Genomic DNA, 12,651 nt, shown 5'->3' with positions numbered 1-12,651 from the left:
TATCCAGGATACTGAACCAAAAATAGGCCGGCTCCAAAGCTTTCATTCCTGCTTTTTAAATCAAGATACCAAGAGAAAGAATAAAAATTGATAAAAGGAGTAAATTAGAAAGTTGCTTAAAATTGCATGCTCTATCTGAATCATGAAAGAAAAATGTTTGGGTTTACTATCCCTTTAATGCATAAATACTGCATTATAAAACACTCACATTACTAAGACATTTTCTATAACATTGCCATTATGTGAGAAACCACTCTTTCTGCAAGTAAAATGGCTGGACATAAATAATATAATTGTCAAATGGTATTGTGACTAAATTACTTTTTGCATCGGCAGTAACACTTCTATAACCAGAGATTAAATATAAATCTAAAAATACAAATGGACAATATTAACTAACTGTAAGGGAGAATCCGGAGAAACATAAAAGGCTGTACTCTTACCAGACCGCAGTTAATTGAAATCCCTTCTTTCGCTCTCTCTCCTGTAGCTCCTGTACGTTTTAGTCTCTCTGACCCAGCCAGATCAACAAAATGGAACTTGGCCGAAAGCGTTTCAAATTCATTACCTTTATTAGACTCAGATGCTATTCTGTTATCAATGTCATTGTCCTGCAAGATAACAAAACAAATTAAAGATTTAAATGACAGTACACTGTAGTTAAAGGACCACTAAAGTCAAAATTTCATTATTCAGATAGAGCATACGGTCTCCAACTTATATACACACTTTGAGGCATAAGCTCCTACTGAGCATGTGCAAGATTCACAGAATATACGCATAAGTATTTTGTGATTGGTTGATGGTTGTCACATGATGCAGAGGGAAGGAAAATAAAACTAACTTTGAAATTTGTCAAAATAATCTACTACTCATGCGAAATTCAAACTAAGTGCTACTGCATTGTCTATTTATTATTTATTTACTGATTATGCTTTTCTACTGTGTCTAGTTGTCCCTTAATGAAGCATTAAATACATACAGTAGAATTGCATACAATAAATACATTAAAAAAAAAAAAACTATACAATAACAATTACTTTGAATTTCAAATAAGCATATTTTTTTTTACCAATGAAATTTCCTTTAATTTCCCTGTCCCCTGTATCATGTGACAGCTGTTGGTTACTCAGACTCCTAAACATATAGGAGTCATGAATTCTTGCACATGCTCAGTAGGACTTGGTGTCTTTAAAAATGTGCAAATAAAAGACCATGCAAACTCCTTCAACACTCAAAGGCTACAGTCAGGCTCCAACATATATATACACCGAGTGGAATACATACCAGGTCAACTTTTGGACAAACACGAGTCTGACATAAATTGATGGTAAAAATGGCATGTGAGCGGGAGCTCTGAACATTCATTTGCGTACTGGCAGTAGTTCTAGATAAGGCACCCAACTTTAAACACTGTACCATCTGGAGAAAAGAAAAGAAAAAACTAAAATAAAATTTAATTCATATGTATCAAACATTTTAAAAAAGTCACACACACACCCCTCACAGAAGAAATAAAAAGTACAATGAGGTGTCTGCACAATAATTTCAAACAAATATAGAATATAAAAAGGGCTCAGAAGTAATGCATAAACTTTAACGGAACTTCCCCAGAAAAAAAATTATATATATGTGTGTGTCAAAAGAGAGAGAACAGCACTCCTGAGATAGAACAAAAACAGAATTTATGTTTACCTGATAAATTACTTTCTCCAACGGTGTGTCCGGTCCACGGCGTCATCCTTACTTGTGGGATATTCTCTTCCCCAACAGGAAATGGCAAAGAGCCCAGCAAAGCTGGTCACATGATCCCTCCTAGGCTCCGCCTACCCCAGTCATTCGACCGACGTTAAGGAGGAATATTTGCATAGGAGAAACCATATGGTACCGTGGTGACTGTAGTTAAAGAAAATAAATTATCAGACCTGATTAAAAAAACCAGGGCGGGCCGTGGGCCGGACACACCGTTGGAGAAAGTAATTTATCAGGTAAACATAAATTCTGTTTTCTCCAACATAGGTGTGTCCGGTCCACGGCGTCATCCTTACTTGTGGGAACCAATACCAAAGCTTTAGGACACGGATGAAGGGAGGGAGCAAATCAGGTCACCTAAATGGAAGGCACCACGGCTTGCAAAACCTTTCTCCCAAAAATAGCCTCAGAAGAAGCAAAAGTATCAAACTTGTAAAATTTGGAAAAAGTGTGCAGTGAAGACCAAGTCGCTGCCCTACATATCTGATCAACAGAAGCCTCGTTCTTGAAGGCCCATGTGGAAGCCACAGCCCTAGTGGAATGAGCCGTGATTCTTTCGGGAGGCTGCCGTCCGGCAGTCTCGTAAGCCAATCTGATGATGCTTTTAATCCAAAAGGAGAGAGAGGTAGAAGTTGCTTTTTGACCTCTCCTTTTACCGGAATAAACAACAAACAAGGAAGATGTTTGTCTAAAATCCTTTGTAGCATCTAAATAGAATTTTAGAGCGCGAACAACATCCAAATTGTGCAACAAACGTTCCTTCTTTGAAACTGGTTTCGGACACAGAGAAGGTACGATAATCTCCTGGTTAATGTTTTTGTTAGAAACAACTTTTGGAAGAAAACCAGGTTTAGTACGCAAAACCACCTTATCTGCATGGAACACCAGATAAGGAGGAGAACACTGCAGAACAGATAATTCTGAAACTCTTCTAGCAGAAGAAATTGCAACTAAAAACAAAACTTTCCAAGATAATAACTTAATATCAACGGAATGTAAGGGTTCAAACGGAACCCCCTGAAGAACTGAAAGAACTAAGTTGAGACTCCAAGGAGGAGTCAAAGGTTTGTAAACAGGCTTAATTCTAACCAGAGCCTGAACAAAGGCTTGAACATCTGGCACAGCTGCCAGCTTTTTGTGAAGTAACACAGACAAGGCAGAAATCTGTCCCTTCAGGGAACTAGCAGATAATCCTTTTTCCAATCCTTCTTGAAGGAAGGATAGAATCTTAGGAATCTTAACCTTGTCCCAAGGGAATCCTTTAGATTCACACCAACAGATATATTTTTTCCAAATTTTGTGGTAAATCTTTCTAGTTACAGGCTTTCTGGCCTGAACAAGAGTATCGATAACAGAATCTGAGAACCCTCGCTTCGATAAGATCAAGCGTTCAATCTCCAAGCAGTCAGCTGGAGTGAAACCAGATTCGGATGTTCGAACGGACCCTGAACAAGAAGGTCTCGTCTCAAAGGTAGCTTCCAAGGTGGAGCCGATGACATATTCACCAGATCTGCATACCAAGTCCTGCGTGGCCACGCAGGAGCTATCAAGATCACCGACGCCCTCTCCTGATTGATCCTGGCTACCAGCCTGGGGATGAGAGGAAACGGCGGGAACACATAAGCTAGTTTGAAGGTCCAAGGTGCTACTAGTGCATCCACTAGAGCCGCCTTGGGATCCCTGGATCTGGACCCGTAGCAAGGAACTTTGAAGTTCTGACGAGAGGCCATCAGATCCATGTCTGGAATGCCCCACAGCTGAGTGACTTGGGCAAAGATTTCCGGATGGAGTTCCCACTCCCCCGGATGCAATGTCTGACGACTCAGAAAATCCGCTTCCCAATTTTCCACTCCTGGGATGTGGATAGCAGACAGGTGGCAGGAGTGAGACTCCGCCCATAGAATGATTTTGGTCACTTCTTCCATCGCTAGGGAACTCCTTGTTCCCCCCTGATGGTTGATGTACGCAACAGTTGTCATGTTGTCTGATTGAAACCGTATGAACTTGGCCCTCGCTAGCTGAGGCCAAGCCTTGAGAGCATTGAATATCGCTCTCAGTTCCAGAATATTTATCGGTAGAAGAGATTCTTCCCGAGACCAAAGACCCTGAGCTTTCAGGGATCCCCAGACCGCGCCCCAGCCCATCAGACTGGCGTCGGTCGTGACGATGACCCACTCCGGTCTGCGGAATGTCATCCCTTGTGACAGGTTGTCCAGGGACAGCCACCAACGGAGTGAGTCTCTGGTCCTCTGATTTACTTGTATCTTCGGAGACAAGTCTGTATAATCCCCATTCCACTGACTGAGCATGCACAGTTGTAATGGTCTTAGATGAATGCGCGCAAAAGGAACTATGTCCATTGCCGCTACCATCAAACCGATCACTTCCATGCACTGCGCTATGGAAGGAAGAGGAACGGAATGAAGTATCCGACAAGAGTCTAGAAGTTTTGTTTTTCTGGCCTCTGTCAGAAAAATCCTCATTTCTAAGGAGTCTATTATTGTTCCCAAGAAGGGAACCCTTGTTGACGGAGATAGAGAACTCTTTTCCACGTTCACTTTCCATCCGTGAGATCTGAGAAAGGCCAGGACAATGTCCGTGTGAGCCTTTGCTTGAGGAAGGGACGACGCTTGAATCAGAATGTCGTCCAAGTAAGGTACTACAGCAATGCCCCTTGGTCTTAGCACAGCTAGAAGGGACCCTAGTACCTTTGTGAAAATCCTTGGAGCAGTGGCTAATCCGAAAGGAAGCGCCACGAACTGGTAATGCTTGTCCAGGAATGCGAACCTTAGGAACCGATGATGTTCCTTGTGGATAGGAATATGTAGATACGCATCCTTTAAATCCACTGTGGTCATGAATTGACCTTCCTGGATGGAAGGAAGAATAGTTCGAATGGTTTCCATCTTGAACGATGGAACCTTGAGAAACTTGTTTAGGATCTTGAGATCTAAGATTGGTCTGAACGTTCCCTCTTTTTTGGGAACTATGAACAGATTGGAGTAGAACCCCATCCCTTGTTCTCTTAATGGAACAGGATGAATCACTCCCATTTTTAACAGGTCTTCTACACAATGTAAGAATGCCTGTCTTTTTATGTGGTCTGAAGACAACTGAGACCTGTGGAGCCTCCCCCTTGGGGGAAGCCCCTTGAATTCCAGAAGATAACCTTGGGAGACTATTTCTAGCGCCCAAGGATCCAGAACATCTCTTGCCCAAGCCTGAGCGAAGAGAGAGAGTCTGCCCCCCACCAGATCCGGTCCCGGATCGGGGGCCAACATTTCATGCTGTCTTGGTAGCAGTGGCAGGTTTCTTGGCCTGCTTTCCCTTGTTCCAGCCTTGCATTGGTCTCCAAGCTGGCTTGGCTTGAGAAGTATTACCCTCTTGCTTAGAGGACGTAGCACTTTGGGCTGGTCCATTTCTACGAAAGGGACGAAAATTAGGTTTATTTTTTGCCTTGAAAGGCCGATCTTGAGGAAGGGCGTGGCCCTTACCCCCAGTGATATCAGAGATAATCTCTTTCAAGTCAGGGCCAAATAGCGTTTTCCCCTTGAAAGGAATGTTAAGTAGCTTGTTCTTGGAAGACGCATCAGCTGACCAAGATTTCAACCAAAGCGCTCTGCGCGCCACAATAGCAAACCCAGAATTCTTAGCCGCTAACCTAGCCAATTGCAAGGTGGCGTCTAGGGCGAAAGAATTAGCCAATTTGAGAGCATTGATTCTGTCCATAATCTCCTCATAAGGAGGAGAATCACTATCGACCGCCCTTATCAGCTCATCGAACCAGAAACATGCGGCTGTAGCTACAGGGACAATGCATGAAATTGGTTGTAGAAGGTAACCCTGCTGAACAAACATCTTTTTAAGTAAACCTTCTAATTTTTTATCCATAGGATCTTTGAAAGCACAACTATCCTCTATGGGTATAGTGGTGCGTTTGTTTAAAGTGGAAACCGCTCCCTCGACCTTGGGGACTGTCTGCCATAAGTCCTTTCTGGGGTCGACCATAGGAAACAATTTTTTAAATATGGGGGGAGGGACGAAAGGAATACCGGGCCTTTCCCATTCTTTATTAACAATGTCCGCCACCCGCTTGGGTATAGGAAAAGCTTCTGGGAGCCCCGGGACCTCTAGGAACTTGTCCATTTTACATAGTTTCTCTGGGATGACCAACTTGTCACAATCATCCAGAGTGGATAATACCTCCTTAAGCAGAATGCGGAGATGTTCCAACTTAAATTTAAACGTAATCACATCAGGTTCAGCTTGTTGAGAAATGTTCCCTGAATCAGTAATTTCTCCCTCAGACAAAACCTCCCTGGCCCCATCAGACTGGGTTAGGGGCCCTTCAGAACCATTATTATCAGCGTCGTCATGCTCTTCGGTATCTAAAACAGAGCAGTCGCGCTTACGCTGATAAGTGTTCATTTTGGCTAAAATGTTTTTGACAGAATTATCCATTACAGCCGTTAATTGTTGCATAGTAAGGAGTATTGGCGCGCTAGATGTACTAGGGGCCTCCTGAGTGGGCAAGACTCGTGTAGACGAAGGAGGGAATGATGCAGTACCATGCTTACTCCCCTCACTTGAGGAATCATCTTGGGCATCATTGTCATTGTCACATAAATCACATTTATTTAAATGAATGGGAATTCTGGCTTCCCCACATTCAGAACACAGTCTATCTGGTAGTTCAGACATGTTAAACAGGCATAAACTTGATAACAAAGTACAAAAAACGTTTTAAAATAAAACCGTTACTGTCACTTTAAATTTTAAACTGAACACACTTTATTACTGCAATTGCGAAAAAACATGAAGGAATTGTTCAAAATTCACCAAATTTTCACCACAGTGTCTTAAAGCCTTAAAAGTATTGCACACCAAATTTGGAAGCTTTAACCCTTAAAATAACGGAACCGGAGCCGTTTTTAACTTTAACCCCTTTACAGTCCCTGGTATCTGCTTTCACTAAAAAACTCTAAGCCATCTCCGTGGAGATGTTGCCTGTACAACGGCAAAGAGAATGACTGGGGTAGGCGGAGCCTAGGAGGGATCATGTGACCAGCTTTGCTGGGCTCTTTGCCATTTCCTGTTGGGGAAGAGAATATCCCACAAGTAAGGATGACGCCGTGGACCGGACACACCTATGTTGGAGAAAGCTAGAATAACTTTCATGCCTGTTCATTTTGAATTGCAACTCAGGGTGCGCGTTCTTTCAGCACACTATGCCCCTTCACAGAGAAAAAATATCCTGTAGCATATCAGTCTGACCCTGCCCAATGACAGTCTAGTGCCGAAATACCAGGCAATTCTTCTCTGAACAAGGGAAGCAACAACCCCAGACAATCGTTTTGGCCTTTTGTTCTATCTCAGGAGTGCTGTTCTCTCTCTTTTGACATTTATGCAAATTACTCTTGGGTCTCCCTAAGAGTAATGGGTAATCCAGACGTGGACCCCGTGCACACATGCCCTTAGAGAGATACAGCTGCACCTCACTGACGAGGCCCACAGAAGGCCGAAACGATCGTCTGGGGTTGTTGCTTCCCTTGTTCAGAGAAGAATTGCCTGGAATTTTCGGTGCTGGACTGTCATTGGGCAGGATCAGCCTGATATGCTACAGGATATTTTTTCTCTGTGAAGGGGCATAGTGTGCTAAAAGAACGCACACCCTGAGTTGCAATAAAAATGAACAGGCATGGAAGTTATTCTCAATGAAATCCCAGGAGGGGAAATAAAGAGGCGCGCTGAGCAGTGTTCATTTATTATCAGTTCGGATATGTCCGAAAATTTTACCAGACAATGGTTTGTAGCAAATGTTTCTGGTGATCACTAATATAGGATCCTGGATGGTAAATATTGTGACTGATGTTAATTGGGGCAGCTCCTCTTGATCCCGGTGTGTGGGGTAGACTAATAAAAAGCAAAGACAAAAAGAGGGCGCCTCATAGTGTAATCCTGTCTCATGAAATCGGAAATGCAGTGATAATGAATATGCTTACCAGAAATGCAGGCACCTTACTGTGAGCGGTGCAAATCAGCAGGCTAGCACTTAACAGTGGCTAGTACACTGAAGCCAGTTCCACTGGTAGTATTCACCGCTGTGTTTTGGTGCTGCACGGCTGTTAGAGGTAATAGATAGATTTCTGTATCAGCTGTAGGATAATATCAAATCGAGGACAACTTCCAATATTAAAAGAAAAAAACACTTTATTGTGTCAAAGCAACGCGTTTCTCAACCAAAAAACTGGTCGTTTCTTCAGGCAATAAAAAGCGAAAGCTATTTATTGCCTGAAGAAACGACCAGTTTTTTGGTTGAGAAACGTGTTGCTTTGACACAATAAAGCCGTTTTATCTTTTAATAGCCGATACAGAAATCTATCTATTACCGCTAACAGCCGTGCAGCACCAAAACACAGCGGTGAATACTACCAGTGGAACCGGCTTCAGTGTACTAGCCACTGTTAAGTGCTAGCCTGCTGATTTGCACCGGTCACAGAACGGTGCCTGCATTTCTGGTAAGCATATTCATTATCACTGCATTTCCGATTTCATGAGACAGGATTACACTATGAGGCGCCCTCTTTTTGTCTTTGCTTTCATGGAAGTTATTCTAGCTTTTGTTCTATCTCAGGAGTGCTGTTCTCTCTCTTTTGATATATATATATATATATATATATATATATATATATATATAACACACAGAGAAAGTCCAGCACTCACTTACAAGCTCTCAGCTAAGATTTAAAAGCAAAAATGTAAAGGTTAGTTACCGCATCTGGCCAAATGGGACAAGCCCAGGTACCACGTCAAGGTCCTTTCCAATACCTGGGACCCTAAAACAGCCACACAATGCAAGCTCTCAAATCCAAACAAACTGGGAACAAGGGAAGGGTGCACAGGCTTATGTAATCACCCTAGACATATACAAAACACGGAAGGGGACTGCACTCTCATACCGGACCGGGTACACATCCCATGACCCTGCAACACGCTCAGCCCTGGGTGCTCACCGGCACTCACAGGAAGCTGTGCTGTCTCCAGAGTCACAGGCAGTTAACCCCAGACAGGTCTGGGTGCAAGAACCATAGGGAAAAATTACAAAACAAATTAATACAACACACAGAGAAAGTCCAGCACTCACAAGCTCTCAGCTAAGATTTAAAAGCAAAAATGGAAAGGTTAGTTACCGCATCTGGCCAAATGGGACAAGCCCAGGTACCACGTCAAGTTTCTTTCCAATACCTGGGACCCTAAAACAGCCACACAATGCAAGCTCTCAAATCCAAACAAACTGGGAACAAGGGAAGGGTGCACAGGCTTATGTAATCATCCTAGACATATACAAAACACGGTAGGGGGACTGCACTCTCATACCGGACCGGGTACACATCCCATGACCCTGCAACATGCTCAGCCCTGGGTGCTCACCGGCACTCACAGGAAGCTGTGCTGTCTCCAGAGTCACAGGCAGTTAACCCCAGACAGGTCTGTTTGCAAGAACCATAGGGAAAATACTTGCACCCAGATCTGTCTGGGGTTAACTGCCTGTGACTCTGGAGACAGCACAGCTTCCTGTGAGTGCCGGTGAGCACCCAGGGCTGAGCATGTTGCAGGGTCATGGGATGTGTACTCGGTCCGGTATGAGAGTGCAGTCCCCTTCCGTGTTTTGTATATGTCTAGGGTGATTACATAAGACTGTGCACCCTTCCCTTGTTCCCAGTTTGTTTGGATTTGAGAGCTTGCATTGTGTGGCTGTTTTAGGGTCCCAGGTATTGGAAAGGACCTTGACGTGGTACCTGGGCTTGTCCCATTTGGCCAGATGCAGTAACTAACCTTTCCATTTTTGCTTTTAAATCTTAGCTGAGAGCTTGTGAGTGCTGGACTTTCTCTGTGTGTTGTATTAATTTGTTTTGTAATTTTCCCTATGGTTCTTGCACCCAGACCTGTCTGGGGTTAACTGCCTGTGACACTAGAGACAGCACAGCTTCCTGTGAGTGCCGGCGAGCACCCAGGGCTGAGCATGTTGCAAGGTCATGGGATGTGTACCCGGTCCGGTATGAGAGTGCATTCCCCTTCCGTGTTTTATATATATATATATATATATATATATATATAAAATATGTTTTATTTTGGTACATAAAACGTTGAGTCTTTTCAGCCTTACTTGGTCCTGCTTTTTAATCAATCATTCTCATCTATGCACCATACAGACAAACAGAAGCTTAAAAGGGATATTAAACAGTCTTTTGCATTGTTGTAATAAAAAAGCACTAAGCAGTGGCTTACACTTAAAGCGACAGTCTAGTCAAAATTAAACTTTCATGATTCAGATAGACCATGCAATTTTAAACAACTTTCCAATTTACTTTTATCATAAAATTTGCTTTGTTCTTTTGGTATTCTTTGCTGCAAGCTAAACCTAGGTAGACTCAAACTGATTTCTAAACTGTTAAAAACCGCCTCCTTTCTCAGTGCATTTTAAGTTTTTCACAGTTAGACAGAGCTAGTTCATGTGTGCCACATAGATTACATTGTGCTCACTCCCGTGGAGATATTTAAGGGTCTGCTGCAGTCATTGGCTAAACTGCATGTCTGTCAAAGGACTGAGATAAGGGGGCAGTCTGCAGAGGCTTCAATGCAAGGTAATCACAGAGGTAAAAAGTATATTAATATAACCGTGTTGGTTATTCAAAACTGGGAAATGGGTAATAAGGAAATGATCTATCTTTCTAAACAATACAAATTCTGGAGTAGGCTGTCCCTTTAATATAAATCATGGCAATATGTATTATTCATCATTTAAATTAGTTTTACCTTTTATTTATTTTTTTAAACCTCATTTGTGCAGTGTCCATTACTTTGTGTGACAGCCCTACAAGGAAGCTGTGGGCTCTACAGGAAGATTATCTAGCCTGTCATGCAACTTCTAGAGTTGGTTTAGTGTTAAATGGACAGTCTAGTCAAGATTAAACTTTTATGATTCAGACAGGGCATGCAATTTTAAACTCTTTCCAATTTATTTTTATCATCAAATGTGCGTTGTTCTCCTGGTATTCCTTTTTGAAAGCTAAAACTAGGTAGGCTCAAACTGATTTCTAAACCGTTTAAAACCACCTCTTATCTCACAGCATTTTTACCGGTTTTTCACAGTCGGGCGGTGCTAAGTCATGTTTGCCATATAGATAACATTGTTCTCCCTCCCGTGGAGTTATTAATGAGTCAGCTACTGATTGGCTAAAATGAACGTCTGTCAAAAAAACAAGATAAGGGGGCAATCTGCAGAGCTTTAGATACAAGTCAATCACAGAGGTAAATATTGTATTAAAGTGATTGTAACCTTTAATGAATTAAATCCAGTATCAAATAATAATCTTAAAAACAGGGCCACTTTAATTAATTAAAGTTTACAAAAAGACTCATTTTTTTTTTTTAAATATTACCTTTGAGTTATGTTAAACATAACGCAGATCCTCTTTGTTGTGTGCCCCCTTTGGCGTCCAGCTCATGGGGCACGCAACAATTGGAGGAAGCCGGATTCGTCATCGATATGTTAATGAAAGCAGGAGATGCGGGCGGAGGATCAGCATTATGTTTACCATAACGCAAAGGTAAGTATTTTAAAAAAGCATAATTTATGCTTACCAGATAAATTCCTTTCCATCCAGGCAGGGAGAGTCCACAACTTGATTCCCTACTGTTGTGAAATACTACACCTGGCTACCAGGAGGAAGCAAAGACACCCCAGCCAAAGGCTTAAATATTGTTCCCACTACCCTATGACCCAGTCATTCTGCCGAGGGAAAAAGGAAAAGTAGGAGAAACATCAGGGTATAAAAGGTGCTAGGAGAAATAATATAAAAAGGGAGCCGCGCATCAAAAAAAAAAATTACAGGCTGGGTCATGGACTCTCCCTGCCAGGAAGGAAAGGAATTTATCTGGTAAGCATAAATTATGTTTTCCTTCCATAAGGCAGGGAGAGTCCACAACTTCAGTCCTTACTGTTAGGAAAACTATACCCAAGCTCCAGAGGACACTGAATGAATAACGGGAGGGAACAGAAAAAAGAGGCGGACCACAGCCTGCAAAACTTTTCTCCCGAAAGCTGCTTCAGCCGAAGCAAACACATTAAAACTTGTAAAATTTAGAAAAAGTGTGTAAGTAAGACCAGGTAGCTGCCTTACAAATCTGATCTATTGAGGCTTTGTTCTTTAAAGCCCAAGAGGAAGCCACTGCTCTAGTGGAATGAGCCGTTATCCTCTCAGGAGGCTGTCTTCTCGCTGTCTCATAAGCTAAGCAGATGACATGTTTCAACCAGAAAGATAGAGAAGTCGTAGTAGCATTCTGCCCCTTATGCTTCACCGCATGGATGACAAACAAAGAGGAAGATTGTCTGAATGCCTTAGTAGCCTTAAAACAGAACTTCAAGGCAAGAGCCACATCTAGATTGTGAAGCAAATGTCCCTTCACTGAAGAAGGATTAGGACACAAGAAAGGAACAACAATTTCTTGATTAATGTTACGATTCAACACCACCTTAGGGAGGAACCCTAGTTTAGTGCGTAAAACCGCCTTATCAGCATGAAAAACCAGATAAGAGGGATCACATTGCAAAGCAGAAATCTCAGAAACTCTGCGTGCAGAGGCAATAGCCAACAACAAAAAAGAACCTTCCAAGATAACAATTTAATGTCAACAGTATGAATAGGCTTAAACGGAGCCTGCTGCAAAACACTAAGAACAAGATTGAGGCTCCAAGATCTAAACACGGGTCTGATCCTAGCCAGAGCCTTAACAAAGGACTGCACATCCGGAAGCTCAGCCAATCTTTTGTGCAGTAACACCGACAGGGCCGATATCTGTCCCTTCAGGGAACTAGCAGATAGACCCTTTTCCAGT

General features: G+C 42.5%; 1 protein-coding gene across 4 annotated transcripts in view; it reads right to left on the bottom strand.

The window, feature by feature from the left end:
* Window positions 1-12,651, bottom strand: part of KIF21A (kinesin family member 21A) — a 537,130-nt gene that overhangs the window by 312,349 nt on the left and 212,130 nt on the right. For all 4 annotated transcript variants that reach the window (XM_053716595.1, XM_053716597.1, XM_053716596.1 and 1 more), the window contains exons 5-6: window positions 1,288-1,422; window positions 444-611 (exon numbers count right to left, since the gene is read on the bottom strand). In XM_053716595.1, coding sequence (XP_053572570.1) covers window positions 444-611; window positions 1,288-1,422 — 303 coding nt within the window. The remainder of the gene's footprint in view (window positions 1-443; window positions 612-1,287; window positions 1,423-12,651) is intronic.

Source organism: Bombina bombina, chromosome 6 (genome assembly GCF_027579735.1).
Source record: "Bombina bombina isolate aBomBom1 chromosome 6, aBomBom1.pri, whole genome shotgun sequence".
Taxonomy (NCBI): Eukaryota; Metazoa; Chordata; class Amphibia; order Anura; family Bombinatoridae; genus Bombina; species Bombina bombina.
The sequence above is the reverse complement of the archived record's forward strand: the minus strand, read 5'-3'. Positions and strand labels throughout refer to the sequence as shown.